Source organism: Medicago sativa, chromosome 8 (genome assembly GCF_051527215.1).
Source record: "Medicago sativa cultivar Bolivia chromosome 8, Bolivia_mono, whole genome shotgun sequence".
NCBI lineage: Eukaryota > Viridiplantae > Streptophyta > Magnoliopsida > Fabales > Fabaceae > Medicago > Medicago sativa.
Window position 1 is genome coordinate 20,848,558 of NC_140756.1, and position 18,388 is coordinate 20,866,945.

Below are 18,388 nucleotides of genomic sequence, written 5' to 3' on the forward strand. Positions count from 1 at the left end.
GCCTCCCTTTTAACATCAAGGTAAAAAATTCTATCTTTAACAAATTGTAATTAAGAATACATAAATGCTTTCATGAGAAACTTCTTGATGAACAAGTTCATCTTCATTATCTTCTTATTTGTTGTCTTCATCGAGATAATCGATTATGACAAACAATGTTTCCATTGAAGTCTCCTCTATAGTCTCATACTTATCTCTATGAATTCCTCTCTATCTTCTCATCAGTTATGCCATCGGGAGATAGGTGATGAGACCTCTAACCAATGGAAGGTTAGGCGATGTTGAGACAGTTGAGTGAGAGAAGCTAATTCTTTCTCAAAACCATTAACTAAGTATGTGGGTCGCAACGACCTTGTACTTAGTAAAGACTTGTTGGGACTGGACAAAGATGCACAAAATACATGTTTGTACCGCTACTAACTACAACAGATCATACATGATGTAAAATCATATACCACCCGTGAAATTAGTTGAGCAGAGGCTCATCACTATAGGCCATGTTGTTTGGCTAATATACATAGTTTTTGCTATAATACTCAGTTTGTACAATGTATTATACACATGCAATCAATCAAACAAGTTTATTTCACTTTTTTTTTTATCCCTTTACCTTTATGTCATCATATGTTTTCTTTATGCATTTCTTAGTGTAGCTCAAAAACTTCAAAAAACAATTGTACCTAACACTCTATTAGTGAATTTAAAAAAAAATCTATTAGAGAAGTTAAGGAACCCATGATTGAGGGACGAAGTTTATCTTTAAGCGTCGGAGGAGAACCCATATTGATGGAGAAGTTAGGGAACCCATGATTGAGGGAACCCAACTTGTTTCAAATGAAGTCATTGTTTAAGGATGAGACATTACTCTCATCTTCACACAATATTTGATAAGCACACAGGGCCGGCCTAAGGGTCAAACAACCCAAGCAAGGGCTTTAGGCCTCAAAATTATGGGTGAAAAAAAGGCCTCTAAAAAATTAATTTGGTTATAACTTATAAGTATATCATATGATAGATATATTACAGACATTTGCATAACATAACTGATTACTAAAAAGGCCTCAATTACTCTTGGTCATGAATTCAAATTTTGATCTCCATAAAATTGATTTTATATAAATATTTTGTTAGAAAATATATTTTTAAAGGCCACATTAAAAATTTTCTTTAGGCCTCTTAATCTCTAGGGCCGGTCCTGTAAGCACTTATGACAAAGTAATCATAGCGAAAAGCATTTCATCGTGACCACCTTTTAAATGCACTATCCTGCAAAGAAAAGTTTTCCACCAGAGAAATACATTCTAAACACAAGATCATCTCATTGAAGGAGATTTCTACTCCAACACCACCCAACACCTTTACACCAAAACCATTAACAAAGACAGGGACAATTTTGAAATATTAATAGAGTTGATGACAAACTTGAAAGTGACTTACAATGACAATAACGAATTTAGTGGTCTACTTATTGATTAATCATACAATTAGTTCATGATTCGCTACATTTTATTAAATTCGTGTGTCAAAATGTAATTTGCTCGGTCTAAATTATCCCACACTCCATCATATCCTATTTTTTTTAGGTGATTTATCATATGATAAGGTTTTGAATAGCGGTCGCGGTCGCATATAGGATTTCACGATTTCGGTTGTTACGGATGTTGTGTTACGTATTGCGGTTGTCACGGTGTGAATTAATCACAACATTGCACAATTTTTAAATAATGATAGTAACGTAAATAACTTAAACTAGAGATAGATTTTGAGTTCTAACTTCTAAGCTAGATAAGGAGATAACATTATGTAATTTACGATCAAATATGTACTAAAAATATGATTTTTATCTATCTCAATAGAAAAAATGTATGGATTATGTATCTATTGTCATGAAGTGACATTTTTTTGCGGCCGTAAAGGTGTTTTGTCGCAGCTGTAGCGATGTTCCGTTGTGAATTTTGTCCGCTCTATAAAAACGGTGAAAAACATAACGTCGGTTACATATACCTTTTTGTCGCGGCCTTTTTATCGGTAATTATCGGTAATAGAGAGTTTCTTAAAACCTAGATATATATATATAGTTGTTCAACTTACATACGGTACAGTGTACTCTCAAAATGACATCATTTTCCAAATGATAGAAACCAACTGATATAGAAGAATAAAATAGGGAAAATCCCTTTTGATTACAGAATAATATTGCAGAACTTCGAGGGTCTGCACCTCCGTAATGCCAAAATGGCCCCTTCCCAGTCAAATCCTCCGATGCCCCTCAATCTTCCCTTCTCTCCCCTATTTATTCTTAAAACTTAACCTCCCACTACTGACTTAATTAATTATTAATCATAATATATTAATAAACCATAACTGCATAATTAACTACTATAATTATAATAAAACTGACACAATTCTAATAAGATATCTAACAAATACTCCCCCCTAAAGATTCACCTTGTCCTCAAGGTGAAGGATATCATAAGTGTCCACCTGGGTCCCATAACTTGAAGTATAATGACAGAGCGATGTGTGAATCATGCAAACTTATGCCTTGATCATATACTCTGTTTGTAATGATATTTTTGAGAAAAAAATGCAGGATGATTGATGTCGTGGTGCCCATAGTAGTTCCCCTTATCTCTGACCCCATATTCATTTCTTTATTGCAAATAAGTTTGCACAAATCCGTTTTGCTCTCCTGTTCCATTTCCACAATCATGACATGCATATGGGCATTTTCTACATATCTCTCTATTTTCCCCATTTCTACATCTTCCAAACCTTTCTCTTCTCCTATCGCGGTGGGATTTGGATTTCCCTGGTCACTATCTTGTGGTTGAATATTGAATGAACCTTGAGTCGTCAACCACTCCAATTCAGTTTCAGGTTCCTCTTCTTCATCAGACATAGGCATGATATCCCGATATTCCAGTTTAAAACGCCAAATAAATGCAAGTGAGAACATATGCCAACTAACCTGTTGATGGCGTCGATTCCACCAGTGTGACCATTGGCGAGCACGACCTCTGAGTAACATCAACGCATCTGTCAGTTTCTCCTCATCTGGTGTATCTCTCTTTTTGAAATGTTCCTCAATGCATAGCAGCCACCAATATGCATCTTCTTTGCCATCAAACACTCGAAACTCCATTTCTGCCATAATGGTACCACGGTTCCAAGATCGATGCTCTGATACCAGTTGATAGAAACCAACTGATATAGAAGAATAAAATAGGGAAAATCCCTTTTGATTACAGAATAATATTTTAGAACTTCGAGGGTCTGCACCTCCCTAATGCCAAAATGGCCCCTTCCCAGTCAAATCCTCCGATGCCCCTCAATCTTCCCTTATCTCCCCTATTTATTCTTAAAACTTAACCTCCCACTACTGACTTAATTAATTATTAATCATAATATATTAATAAACCATAACTGCATAATTAACTACTATAATTATAATAAAACTGACACAATTCTAATAAGATATCTAACACCAAATTTATCCAAGCATCCCCAGCATCCTGTCTCGCTCCCTGCTTCACTCACCAATCACCATGTGACATTTATTCCAAAATGACTCAAAATTTATGATGTAACAGAAGTCCAAACCCCAACCAGAAACAGTATCCGTATGTATTGCTGTTTCATTTGTTCTCACCTTCATGATCTCATAAATTCCACTGGGTATAAAGTACCTCTCTTTTTTTTTATCTTCCATCCCTGCTAAATGAACAACGCTGTAAATAGTGCTGCACTTCACCGTCTATCATATAATGATTAATGATATACATATACTCCAGAAATTCTCAGCCACGATTGCACATTCATCCAAATATTATAAAATCAGTAACAGTAGTAAGTATTTTTGACGTGCATTATTTAGCAATTTCAATTAGAAATCAAAGCAAAGCAATATCTATAAATAAAAGAAATCAAAGAAAACTGACTTAATGATATCAAATGGATTAGCGACCATCAAAATAAGAAGCTATACTATAGATAGTTTGCAACATTCTAAATGATTAAATTATTTGTAATCCATTATACAATCCCATATCAAAAGTTCATCAAAAACACCAATTTCTATTTGCTAACTAATTAATCAAACATTTTTCTAATCCATCAAACAGGGCTCTAATAATCAAAAGAGCAACCAAACCTCTTGCTTAATTCTTCTAAACAATGAGAGAATCAAGTCTTCTCATTATTTTGGAAAATTCAACTTCCACAATTAATTTTCACTCAATTCAATAATGTTACTATTATCAAGTGTGATATGAAGGGAAAGACAAAGAAGTGAGGAGATACAAAGAAAGAAGAAAAGAAAAAGAAAAAAAAGCAGGGAGATAAGATGAATAATGTGATAGACAAAAATAAGCCAGATGAAGAAAAACTTAAAAGGAATCTGGATTTGTTACTTTCCAAAAATTATGCAATTCATTTGGATAAAAATCGTACTAGTAGTACTCAAATTCCAATCTTCAAAACCCAAACTCTGAAATTCAAATGGTTTAATATTCTTGAATCAGGCTTACTAATTAAGCTATATATGCTTAATGCACCAAATTTTTAGTGATAGTTGGTTGTAAAAGGAGTTGATTTGTGGTATTTTCCCTTCACTTTTTGGCACCATACATGGACTCCACCTTCCCATCATTTCCTCCAAGCAACAAATACTTATCTTTCCTTGTCAATCCAGTACACTCAAAACCAAGTACATCACCCAAAACCTTCTGCACATGATTAGCAACCTCAATGGAAGATTTCCCACCAGCCTTGACAGACATCTCTTCCGGTAACCGGTCAAGGAAATTAATCTCATAAACAGGCCTAGGATTCATGAAGAAGAAATAAGGATCCCAGAATTTGACTCCTCGAACAGTGGTTCCAAAGAACATGTTCTGCTTACAATCAACAGCTACTGGCACAATCCTATCACTTAGTTCAGCAAACAGAGCACTGAAACGTAGCAAGAACGGTTCACGACAAGTTGTGCCTTCTGGACACACAACAAGATCACCCTTTTCGAGAATTTCGGTGATTCTGGCTGCGTCTGCGGCACGGTCACGGGTGAGGGCAACTGCTGGGATGGGAGAAAGGAACCGGGAGAGCTTGCTTACACTGTAAGTAACACATGAGACTTTACGGCCAAGGGCAATGGCGATGACAATAGGGTCAAGGGCAGTGCGGTGGTTGCAGACGTAGAGGTTGCCGGGGGTTCCTCGTGATGGTGGTGGAGGGCGGTTGCCACGGATTACGAGCTTGATGCCAAGTAATTCGTAGGTGTAGCGGACAATGCGTTCAGGGAGAGGGAGGTTGAAGTAGACTCTGAAGATGGAGAGGATGAAGCCAAAGGGGAGCCATGCGAAGGTGATGATGGCGTTGAGTGGGTCTGGACGCTGTACAAAGCGACCGTCGTGGAAGATGAGTCGGCTTTTGAGACGCTCTAGTGGGACTGGTTTTGCTGATTTGCTTGGTGGCACCATGTAACCTTCCTGTTATTGATCATCAACATTAATGTGATTAGATAAAAGTTTAGAGTTTAGGGATAGTAGTTTTGTTGCAAGCATTTCTGATCAATACATAATAATATTTGGTCATTTCATTTATCAAAGGTAAAATACAGGGGAAGTGTCATTTTAATTAATTAGATAGAATTGATGAACATTCACGCAAAAAGCAATGGTAAAAGTTTAATTTTATGCAATGGCTATATGGTTGATCAGTAACACAAGCATGCAAGTCTAAGTAAATAACAAGCAGGCATGAGGGCACGTCAAACACTTAATTAGGCCTCGAGCAAATTATGAACTGAACCCGTTTTTTAACAAAGAACTGAGGCCTTTTTAACACTTACGTTAAATGTTATTATTGTACATGTGAAAAAAAGAAAAAAAACCAAAGTGGCATAACAAAGACACAGGAAATTTCAGTAAAAAAAAAAAAATGCACAAGAAATTCATTTCATTTTTATTGGCAATATACAGGGGCCCAACAATATGCTCCTTTGTATTTGTGAAAATAACATTAATTTTGGATAGTTTAGGCGTTTTTGACATGTTCCAATTGTGTAGTTTAGGCAAATAAGTGTTTTGACCGCACCAACCTTGACCATGTTAATGGGGGAGATTGGATGACATTAGAGTATAGGGGTTTTGCATCATATATTATGTGTAAACAGTACATGCGGTCCCTTGTCGGTAAAAATTATAAATGGAGTGATATCGACTACTGAAATTAAAATGAATGAATATTGATGCAAAGACAATAGCAGTAAATAACTAAATACTCCAATTCTGTATATAAATGGAGTGATATTGAGTGTATAGTAAGCTTTCTTTGGTCACAATTTCAAATGAAAAATATTTAGACAAACACACACATGAAAAAAGTTAAAGGAGAAAATAATTAAATATTAAAAAAATGTGACAGTTTTTTAGTTTAAAAGAATTTCATGCGTTGAGTCCAAAAATATTTTTCATTTGGGGTTGTGAGTTAAGATTTGCTCCTAAATATAAAAGGAATTTCCTGCTTTGGCCATGTTTATATTTAATGTGTAACACAACCATGTGTCTCTTTCACATGAGCTAAACAAGTTAGCTAGTACCATGTTAAAGGAAGACTAATTGGATTAAACAAAACTATATATGATGACTGTGATGTGATGATGCCAAGTCATCTAACAAATTATATTAAGGAAAGTGAGAGTTAGGCCAAAGATTGCTTTAGCCAAACCAAGATTGGATTAATAAAGGGTATTGTCAATTTGTACATTCATTCATTCATTCTGCCATTTCACCGGTTGGGATTGAAATACTATAGCTTTCACTTTAGTACGCACAGATCAGGAATTATATCCTTCTAGGGTCAATTTCATGTATGCTAAGATAGTAATAAAGGGAGCAGTTTCTTGTGGGCTAGTGAGTAGTTCAGAAACCATATGAGTGAATTAATTGAGTAGGAAATTGTGGGTGGCCAATTTCCTACTTAAGAAGTATATGGACCATGACTGCATTAATTAAACCGTGATCGACACTACAGTAGTATGAAGACTGAATGGACCACGAAAAGCATAAGCTGGTAGTTGGTTGGGATGGTTAATAAGGTGGGTCCCACTTGGTTTACAATTGGCAAAAGAAACAAAATGAAAATTAAACCATTCACTCAACCGTATAAGTTAATGATAATGCAACAGCTACTACTTCAATTCAAATCCCAATTTAACCCATCATGACCCATGCCCTACGGACACGCCATTGAACATTTGAACCTATCCCATAAATTGATACTCCCTCCGTCCCATATTACTTGACCTAGTTGACTCTGTCACGTATGCCAATGCACAATTTTAAACTTAAATTTCTTTAATAATCTAGTAGAAAAAATTACGAAAATTTGATATTTTGAAAATATTAATTGAGACGAATCTAACAACATCTTATATGCTATATTTTGTTTTTATATATTAGTAGAAAAATAGAGTCAAAACATGTTACATGAATAGTGTAAATATTCTAAATAGGTCAAGTAATATGGGACGGAGGGAGTAGTACCATAGGTTAAATAACTTGGGTAAGTAACTACACCACCATCCAGTATACACAACCGACATTAGTATAACGTTTTACGTGGCAATTAAGTTGGGAAAAATTCTTTTCTTCAAAAGAAAGTTAGGAAAAGTTAACCAATTTTCAAATGTTACATCTAGTTTACACAATAGAGTGATGTACTCAAGCATCTGTTAATTAATTAAGCACATCATTTTTCTATCCAAACTTTATACTACTTGGTTTGTTAATATCACCTTTGGATCGTCAAAAGTTTCAAGAACTATTCTTCTGTAATCACAAACATGAATTAATAGTGTTTAGGCACACATATAAACTTTTTACGTGTGTACCTAAACAATATTGATTTAACCATAGAAAAATACCTCAAATTACAATGTAATTTCAATAAATGTATTGTCATACCGAACATGCATTCAATCAAATGGAAACTGTTATCATCACAAAAAAAAAGTTGAAAATAGTACTGTGTCTTTCAACCATATTGAAAAAATTTAAATGTCGTTTTCTCAAGGAAAAAAATGGAATGCCTTAAAAATCATACCATCAATTTTCATATATTTTTACATCTTACTGATAACTCAAAAAAAACAAAGTGTTTAGATCATAAACTAATGCAGATTATTCTTCAAAGACACAGTTAACCAGCGATTAACAAAATATTCAATATATAAAAACTTGATAATTAATTAGTAGTAGAAGAAACCAAACCTTGCAAATAGACATGAAATCATGATCAGTTTTACGATCTCCAAGTCCAATATCAGGCACTTCATCACCAAACTCTTTCACAACCGCCAAACGCTTCAAATCTCCAACAAGCACCCCAGGCTTCTTCACAAATCCAGTCGCCTTCTTCGTCTTCGGATTCACCTCGATCTCCGTTCCCAAAACCTTATCCCCGCCAAGATAATCCTTCACAAATGCATCCACCATCACCGTCGGATTCGCCGTCACCACTACCTTCCGTTTACACTTATCAAACACCTCGAAACTCTCTCTCCGTACATCCGCAGCATAAAACCTACATAATCACACATCAACTTTAATCTAACGTGCACCGCAATGACAAACAGTAATACAACACTGACACATTGACACCAGTAATAAATTAAATAAAATGAATGATTTGAACATAATCAGTATCATGTGAGATACCGACACATATCAGACACCAGACACCGAACACATCCTTCATCAAATGTGTCGAAAGCGTCTTTCATCAGAGGTGTCGGTACTAGAGTCTAGCAATACCGAAACAGAAATTGATTGCATCGAATAGTGAAGTTAGTTAGTTCCAGTACGCACCTTGGAAGAACGGCGCGTGAAGCGAGTTCAATATCGCGAACTTTGAGACCGGCGAAGGAGATGAAGATAAGTATCTGAATACCAAGAGCTTCAGAAATGAAGAGATAAGCGATGATAACTAACGGAAGGGAGAGGAGAAGGATGAAGCCACGGAGGAGGCTACCAGCTTCAACAGCGACGAGCATGAAGTAAGGAAAAGAGCTTCTCTTAATGAGAAGCGTGCCATCGAGATCAGCGGCAACGGATTCACGCGGCGAAGACGAGGAAGTTTTTCCGTTGCATTCCGATATCGGAGGGAAGCTACGTTTCGGTTTCGGCGGTGACATTTTCTGTTACGGTGGTGAGAGGTTTTGAAGAAGAAAGGAATAAGAGTGAGCGCGAGAGGGGAAGGTGTGGGAAAGTTTCGGTTTTAAATGTTGGTTCAGAAAGGGCGAATTACGGATTTAGCCTTGGAGATTCTCCCGGTTTTTTGTTGTTTTCTTGGGGTTAAGAAGTCATTGCCGTATTCTCTTGCAGTTGCACCAACTAGATTTATGACTAGATTTAATATATTTTTTTTCCTTTCGAAAATGACTAGACTTAATATTAGTAAGTTCTGAAAAAACTAGTTAATCAAGCTTTTACGATACCATTTATTTATTTTAATAAATCACTCTATTTATAATAATATTACTCCGTATATATTATTGAAGTGAATCATAACTTCGTCTTCTATTTATAAGGACCAATCGGTTTTGTCCTCCAATTTGTCGAAATATCAAATTAATTCTTGAATTTAATTGACGTCCATCAAATTCATCCCTCTATTCAATCTCTCCGTTAGTGAAGCTGATGTGTCAATCTGCATGCTATGTTGTGTTATCTACGTGTTATCCAGTCCTCCGCATGTACGAGGACCATTTTGATGGAAAAGTTACAAATGTCACTTTTAACTTTTCACTTTAATTTTTTTTTTCCTCTTTTATCCCTCTTTTTAGGGACCATTTTGATGGATTGTGAGATAATTCAGGGACTATTTTGATGGATTGTGAGATAATTCAGGGACTATTTTGAGACTTATTTGTTGAAATTGGCAGGGTCTGATTTTAGCCATGCAGGAAGTGATGTCAAAGGTGCCACATAGATATTGTGTGATTCACCTATGGAGGAACTTCACAAAGCAGTAGAAGGATAAGGAATTGAGAGGAGTGGTCTCGGAGTGTGCAACGACAACAACTCCCACTTGGTTCAATCACATTATGGAGAGGGTGAAGAGGCTTAATGAGACAGCATGCGAGTATCTCAATAAATGGCCAAAGGAAGCATAGACTAAAGCACATTTCATAGAAAATTGCAAGGCAGATAACATAATGAACAATGTTTGTGAGGTTTTCAATGCAAAGATTCTGAACTATATAGGAAAACCAATACTAACTTTGGCTAAGGAAGTTAGATGTTATGTTATGAGAAAAAAGAATCATAACAAGATGAAACTTGATGGGAGAGTTATTAGAGTACCATATCCTCTTTACTTTGTTACTTTGTTCTGAACATATATGCATCAAGGATCAAATTGACATCTGTTTATATAATTCAATGACTTATTTGATGATAGTTTCATATAATGCAGGGATCAATTTGATAGTTAGTCAAATAATTCATGGACTAATTTGATGGTAATATTATGACAGGAAGGTTACATTCATTCTTTAACCTCTTTTCGTTAGAACATTACACACTCCTAGTACAACACAGTAGTATGTTAAAAAACACAAACAAGCAAATTAAGACTATCAAATACTTAATCAACCTATGCTCACTTCTTACACAGTCAACTTTGTCCATCAATATTGCCCTCCAAACCTCTTCATTGCCAATTTCCTTAGCCTTAACCATGGATTGAACCTTATCCATCAATCTTATCATTATTCCATGACCAACACCAATTCCATTGTTTTTAAAGTATCCTAGTTCTTCAACTTCATCAACCCAGACAAAAAATTCATAATTATTCTATGACCAACACCCATCATTTTGGATTCAATCCGAACAATTTTGCTTGAAGAAATTTTGAGGATTTTGGATTTCGGATTCAATCAATTTTTTTAGGGAGTTTTTAGAATTGGGGAAGAACGTTGTCATTAATTAATGGAAGAAATTTTGGAGATTTTGGACTGTAGATTACAAATTGTAAAATTAGGGTTCCAATTTGATAGATTTGGGGAAGAAATTAAGAGCCGTTGTATAACGGCCATGAACATGCCAAGGATTTTCTGCAACTCAATTAATTTCGTCCTTGGAAATTTTGTCACTTTCGACCAAATTAGTCCCTGCTTGTGTGACATCTGAAATGGCAAGCCATGTGAGAGGTTAATGGCCCGCGTCAGCGCCGTTAACACCCCAACTTGACATAGGGATTAAATTGATTGACATTTGACAAATTCAAGGACTAATTAAATATTTCGGTAAATTGAAGGATAAATTTGATTGGTCCTTACAAATTTAAAGACGAAGTTGATGATTCACACTATATTATTGAATTGATTTTTTTTTTACATGGACCAGAAATTTCATTAATCACGAGAGAAATCATTATAGAGGATATGGTAGATTTGGTGAGGGGCATTTCCTATCCAAGTTCCTACTGATTTTGCTAAACCAACTAGATTACAATTTCTTCTAACGAAAACAACATTGCAATTACATAAACGGAAAATAATCTCTGAACAATCTTTGGATCAGAAAATTCATGGTTGTTGCTCTTCTACCCATAGCAGGCACCATCTAATTCCCAAGGTCTCCGCCATCAAAAGGGTTACTACAGTCAATTCCTTACGCGTTGTAGAGAAGTGAGCATTACCCAAGTGGTCTCGCGAACAAATGTTTAGTTTTCAATTGAGAGGGAGATATTTATATTTAGTGCTCAATGCATTTGAAATATGGTTATTTTCGGTATATAGAATCTAGGGTTAAATATGTTTTTGGTCCCTATAAATATACCAACTTTTCGTTTTAGTCCCTCTAAAATTTTCCTTCAACTTTTAATCCCTCAAAAATTTTCTATCTTCACTTTTGGTCCCTCTTTTAAAGTAAACTCATATGTAGAATACATATTTTTGAATAAAAGTTTGCAGAAAAATTCATAATATTATAAGAATCCCTCCCAAAAAAATTAGAATTTTTTAACAAAACATGAATTTAATATGAATTTTTATATGTTTGACGGTTAAAAATTCATAATTAATTTATGTTTTGTTAAAAAATTCTAATTTTTTGGGGGATTTTTTTTTACAATATTCTAGTCATTTCTGCACAATTTCATTAAAAAAATACAAAAATTAACTTAAAAATAGGGACCAAAAGTAGTGATTGAAAATTTTATAGGGACTAAAAGTTGAAGGAAAATTTTAGAGGGACTAAAACGAAAAGTTGATATATTTATAGGGACCAAAAACATATTTAACCCTAAAATCTATGCAAAAAAAGGTATGGATGTGTTATACCGATCGTATTAACTCTAGATAAGTATATAATAAGATAAGAGTGATTCATTTTGGTAATTTACAATTTTTTTGGGAATTAATTTAGACCCCAACGAAATTAATTTAGTCACTTTATTACTAAGTTACTGACTAATTTAGAAGGCTAATTTACACTGATTATATATTTATTAATAATTAATTTTTTAAAATTAAAATTACAAGGGTAAATTAAGATAAATGATGATAAACTAAAATCGTTAGTTTATAAGCTAGTTTAAATAAGCTATAAATTCGTGAGAAAATATTTATTACCAAAAGAATTTTTTAACCAAGTGAACATATATATCAACAATTTTTTTTTTTTTTTAAAGAATGAATCTTATCAACATTGTGACTACTTCTTTATTTTATTTCTCCTTAAATTAAAATCTGCTCCATTTTAAATGGAGTTGTATCCAACTTTTGTCAATCGTCACACACACATAGTAGGGACATGCATGGAGGATGGGTGGCAAAAGAAATTAATTAGTCTGCTTTGGATAAGATTTCATTAACCGGAAACGTTCCTTTTCACCGCTTCAAAATGCACATTACAAAAATGCGATATGTATTTTAAAATGGATGGAGTATTACATAACATTGACCATTAATATTTTTAGTTATTTATGATAAAAAATATTTTAATTTGATATTTTAAAAATAATCATTGAGATAAATTGAACATCTTATATACTAACATTTAAATTCATATATTAGTTAAAAAAATATGGTAAAAATAAGTTATACAAATAATATACATATCGTGAAATTACAAAATGTATTTAAGAACAAAGGAAGTACGTTTTTCTAAAATACTCCCTTCGTCCCTATATCTAAGCACCCTTTTATTAGAGACAAATGATACTTACATATAAGGAATAAAGGGAGTATAAAGACTAAATTTAGTGTCTCATAAATTTCTCACAATCCAAATTACTTGTCAAAAAAAAGCAAGTTCCTAAAACAACATTTTTATCGAATTACCACATTTTTCATGAGAACGGGAGAGTCAACAATGGAAAACTATCAGAGACCAAAGTCTTCCCTCTCTTTTCAACTTATGGTTGAGCTACATGTACTTTGCAGTTTCCCATAAGCTAATAGAGATTAATAAATCGGTTTAAAGTTCGGTTACCACCCATTCTTAATTGTGTGCCGTTTTTGGTTGGTTGGTTGGTTGCAACTTCCAACAAAAAAATACTGCAGTGGGTCTTTTTATTAATTTGGTGTACTAGTGTATGTTTTTGTCTTGTCAAAAGTTGACTAAAGAGACAGCAATTCTATTCTTATTTTTTTTTAAAATATTTGGTATTTTAAAATTTGAAAAATACAACTTGTGCCTTTAGGACATAAGATAAGGATCTTAAAATAGAAATTAACAATAAATATTGTATTGAAAATATAAGTTTTTAAACTTTTAAGATTATGAATGCACAATTTTCAAGAATGAATTTCTTTATTTAGTTTCTTATCTTATGCCCTTAGGGAACAAGTTAACAAGACCCTTAAAATTTTGGTGGTGTCGATATTCTAAAGAAAAAATTAATTTAAAATTCACTACATATATTAATTAAACAATATTCCCTTCGTTCTAAAATGTAAGAAAAAAAACTCATTTTCTTTGTCATAAAATGCAAGCAAAAAAGACAAATATTTATCCTATTTAATCTTGTTTTTTAAAAAACCATTTTTTCCATAAAAAAAAAACTTTTGTTTATTCTCATGAAACTAAATGCAAATTACATTCAATTTTCTCTCTCTTCCATTTTTTTTCATAATCAATTGCCAATGAAAATTGTTTTTACATCTTCTCATGAAACTTACTCCTTCCGTCCCATATTATAAGCCAAAAACAAAACAAAAAAACACACTTATTAAGAAAACTAAAACATAGTAGTTTGCAACATAGTTTCTTGTGTTAACCTTGAAATAAGTTTTATAGGAAGATGTAAAAACAATTTTCATTGGTTATTGGTTATTGAGAAAATGAAAGAGAGAGCAAATTGAATGCACTTTGCATTTATTTTTCCTTTGGAAAAGATAATTTTTTGACACAACATAATCAAATATGTTAAAAGTTGGTCTTTTTTGCTTATAATTTGGGACAAAGAAAATGATTTTTTTTTTTGTTTATAATTTGGGACTGAGGGAGTATTTCAAAGAAAATCCAAATTGTAGGTGCAACTGTTGTGTCTGCAACAAAGATGTTTTTCACTTTGGTAGAAACTCTTCCAACCGAACAGAAATAGGTGTTTGCGGCCATGGTGTGGAGCATTTGGAAACATCGGAATCTGAAGGTGTGGGAGGACAAGACGGAAGCTGCTTCTGTTGTAGAACATGCTCGTGCCTTGATTTCTGACTGGCAGCTAGCAAATCTCAGTAGTCTGAATGTTCCTTTTGCTGCAACAACAGATTCAGCTGTTCACGTGGCTCCCAACGCTGCAGCAACCACCTCATCAGCTATTAATCGGATTGTATGGCAGAAGCCGAGCCCGGGGCGTAACAAATGCAATGTTTATGCAGCGTTTTCGTCAAACTTTAACCGTACGGGGATTGGTATATGCATCCGTGATGAAGAAGGCACTTTTGTTCTAGCTAAGATGTTGAGTTTACCGTGTTTACATCAAGTTACGGTTGGTGAAGCTGTAGGTTTATTTGAAGCACTTTAATGGCTTAGCGACATGTCTCTCGACAATGTTGATTTTGAGCTAGACTTACATGTGATGCCTTCTATGCCTGTCGAGATGATATTTCCGAGTTTGGGCACGTCATTGTATCTTGCAAAGCTCTTTTCTCCGCTTTGTTTACAAACTCCAGGGTAAAGTTCACTCGGCGACAAGCAAATGCAGTTGCTCATTTTCTTGCAGGAGAGGCTACATTTCTAGCTAGTCCCGTCATTCATTATCACATCCAATCTTGTATTAACAATATTATTATTAATGAAATGCAATGAGCATGTTTCCTTAAAGAAAAAAAAAACACAAAATATTGTACTCCAAATTCTTATGTTTTAGTTTTCTTAATAAATGTGATTTAGTTTTTTTTCTTACAATTTGGGATAGAGGGAGTATTATGTCTATTTTAAAATAAGGATTTTTCTTGTTAAAAGAATAAGAATTGTTAAAGTTATTGCACATATTGTACCAAAAAACAAGTTATTGTACATGGAAATCAAGAAATGAATAAAAAGTAGGAAAATGCTACCGATGTTTTTGACACTAGTTAAGGAAGAAAATAAAGTAGTATTGCATTGAAATTTGTGTAATTAATTCTTCAAAAGCGTACAAGGTGTTGTTTTCAACTTAAAACTTGCTTTTTTTTAATTACCTTAATCAGTGCTTCAGGGTCACTGGTTACCATGATCCATAAAAGTAATATTCCACTGTCTCAAAATTATCGACTATCATAAATGCATATGTATAGATGATTCCACTGTCCCAAGATAAACGACTTTGTTAATTGGTGCACACATGACAATGCACATAAAGAAATGCTAGGGTCACATCCACTAACACATTCTTTTAAGGGTTAATAGGGCTTTATCCCCCTGTAATATAAAACACTTTTGGTTTTGCCCCCTCTAAAAAAAAAGTTTTAGATTCCGTCCTTGTAAAATAAAGATTCTTCAGGATTGTCCCCTGAGACCTATGACTCAGCAGAATCTCTGATGTGGCAGTTATGTGGCTTTTTCTTTTTCTTTTTTTTTATTTTTTTTGGATGCCACATGTAAAAAAAGTTTACACGTCATTTATAATTAAAAAAATTTAAAAAATAAAAATATTTTTTAATTCGTTTTTTTTAATTTTAATTTTTTTTATTTTAAAAAAAATTAAAATTTTAGTTTACAAAATCTTTTTTATTTGGTTTTTAAAAACAAAATTATATATGAAAAAAAAAATCCTCTTCTCTGTTCCTCGTTTTCTTCTTCTTTCTATCTCTATTTCTCTTCTCTTCTATTCGCCCCTTTCTTTCTCCCAAACCAACAACATAGCTCCTTCTCCTTCCCACTGAACCATCAAACTCATATAATTCCTTCTCTGTCAATCATCCATCAAACCCTCCTCTTCTTTCTTTCTTGGTTCATATCTATTCCTCCTAATTTTTGGTTCATCAAAAAATGCTGAGTCAATGTGCCACATCAACACCACATCAGAGATTTCATAGGGTTCAGGGGGCAATCTTGAAGAATCTTTATTTTACAAGGACGCAATCCAAAACTTTTTTTTACAGGAGGCAAAACCAAAAGTGTCCTGTATTACAGGGGGTAAAACCCTATTAACCATTCTTTTAACACACTCAATAAGAATTGACCATGTGTCCCATTTTTTTTTTTAATTCAGTTAACTAGAAATAAAATTTTTGGTTGTCCAGTTATCTTTGGTTTTTGTTTCTATACATATGATATCTAGTTTAATATTTAGACGTGAAGTTTCCTGTGACCATTTGTTCTGGAGCATCCTCAGAGACTATTTGTTCTCAACATCATTTGCTACTTTGCCCTTGTCATTAACACCTCGCCTCAAATAAAATACTGGTTATATTTAATCTGCCTTTTCAATTTTATATCAAAACCAGAATGGGAAAAAGAGATGCTCACTATCAATTTTATGTCAATTTTTGCTTCAACTGTAAAGGTACAGTGAAAATTCAGAACTACAAGTACATGATCTTGCCAGGGCCGTTCCTAAAGTTTTACGGGCGTTAGGCATAATATGAAAAAGGGCACTTATATAATACATCATAATTTTTTTTAGCTCATTGTTGTGCTTTTTAAGCTCTTCATTTCGTTTTTTTATTTCGCTTTTCACTACCAAGTAAATGTTTTTTAGACAACATCTGAAAATAAATTAAATACTCTAGATACACCAAAACAAAACAAAATATTTTAGAAGTAGAGAAAAATAGCACATGCGAAGTAGACTGAAATTTTAGCACCCCATTTTCAACTAAAATAGAATTTGCTTTGTTATGAAAATTATCCCAATTTCTTGGATAATAAATATCGTCGATATTTTTAATATTAGTGAAGCACATTATTAGGAACAAAGGGCCCAAAAAATATCACCAATTTCTTCAATAATAAATTTTTGAGCATATTATTAAGAACAACCAAATTTTTTTTATAGGAGGGCGTATATAGAAATTTTGGTGCTACATGGGATATATATAGCAAATCTCACTAAAAGGGCCAAAATCATTAACAGATTTCAGCCCATTCCTTTATCATGTCAAAGTTTGGGTCTTTTCAGAGAATTTTTCTATATATACCCCCAGAATCCAAATATTTCTATAGACACCCCCACCTTAAATTTTTTTTGGACCCCTACCGACATGGGCCCTAGGCCATCGCAATCGCGGCCTATGCCCTAGGGTAGGCCCTGGATCTTGGGGAAACTGTGTTTTGGGGAGAGTGGGCAAAGGAGATGAAAAGTTAAAACCTAATTTAAAAATAAAAAATAAAAAAAATGATTTCCAGCACTAAATGATTTAACCGGTTTCAAGTTAATTGAAATAAAAGTGTGGGACACATGACCAATTCTTATTGGGTGTGTTAAAAGAGTGTGTGAGTGGATGTAATCGTAGCCTTTCTCGTAAATATTGATGCATGCTTGTAATATATTGTAACATATTGGATTAAGAGTTCCTTATCTATTTACTTACCTTACTTCGAAATATGATTTTTGTTTTTGTAAAAGTTACGTTATTTTTAATTTTTTTTTTCATTTCTATGTAACATAAGTATTAATAATTTCTATTTTAAATATGTTTACCTCTACAAAATTTCCTCAGATAAAAGTTAAATGTGACATTATGATCAATAAACACTTTCCCAATTCTTTGAGAAGTAGGTGATTAGGTAGAAGATGCTCGGTTCTTCATTATAATTTTGATGGAAATATATAAATAAAAATATTTGAGACAAGAAAAAACTTGAGAACCATTTTTTTAGAGAAGGCTTCATTAACATTGCACTTGAAATAAATCAATTTTGCTGATGTTCTTGAGATTTGACCTCCA

General features: G+C 33.5%; 2 protein-coding genes across 2 annotated transcripts; one reads left to right on the plus strand and one right to left on the minus strand.

Annotated features, from left to right (window-relative positions):
- Positions 1–3,994: 3,994 nt before the first annotated feature.
- Positions 3,995–9,249, minus strand: LOC146897725 (putative glycerol-3-phosphate acyltransferase 8). Its single transcript, XM_085731805.1, has 3 exons — positions 8,871–9,249; positions 8,274–8,586; positions 3,995–5,489 (listed from the first exon to the last, which is right to left on the minus strand). Exons 1-3 carry the CDS (start codon positions 9,194–9,196, stop codon positions 4,611–4,613), a joined length of 1,518 nt encoding a protein of 505 aa, XP_085587931.1. The 5' UTR covers positions 9,197–9,249; the 3' UTR covers positions 3,995–4,610.
- Positions 9,250–14,631: 5,382 nt separating this feature from the next.
- On the plus strand, positions 14,632–15,039 carry LOC146897726 (uncharacterized). Its single transcript, XM_085736454.1, has one exon. The coding sequence runs from the start codon at positions 14,632–14,634 to the stop codon at positions 15,037–15,039; it is 408 nt and encodes a 135-aa protein (XP_085592580.1).
- Positions 15,040–18,388: the final 3,349 nt, after the last annotated feature.

Coding starts and splice junctions, on each gene's coding strand:
- LOC146897726 (XM_085736454.1), top strand. CDS start 14,632: ATGGTGTGGAGCATTTGGAAACATCGGAATCTGAAGGTGTGGGAGGAC.
- LOC146897725 (XM_085731805.1), bottom strand. CDS start 9,196: ATGTCACCGCCGAAACCGAAACGTAGCTTCCCTCCGATATCGGAATGC. Junction 8,587..8,870: donor TCACGCGCCGTTCTTCCAAG/GTGCGTACTGGA, acceptor GTGATTATGTAG/GTTTTATGCTGCGGATGTAC. Junction 5,490..8,273: donor ATTTCATGTCTATTTGCAAG/GTTTGGTTTCTT, acceptor GATCAATAACAG/GAAGGTTACATGGTGCCACC.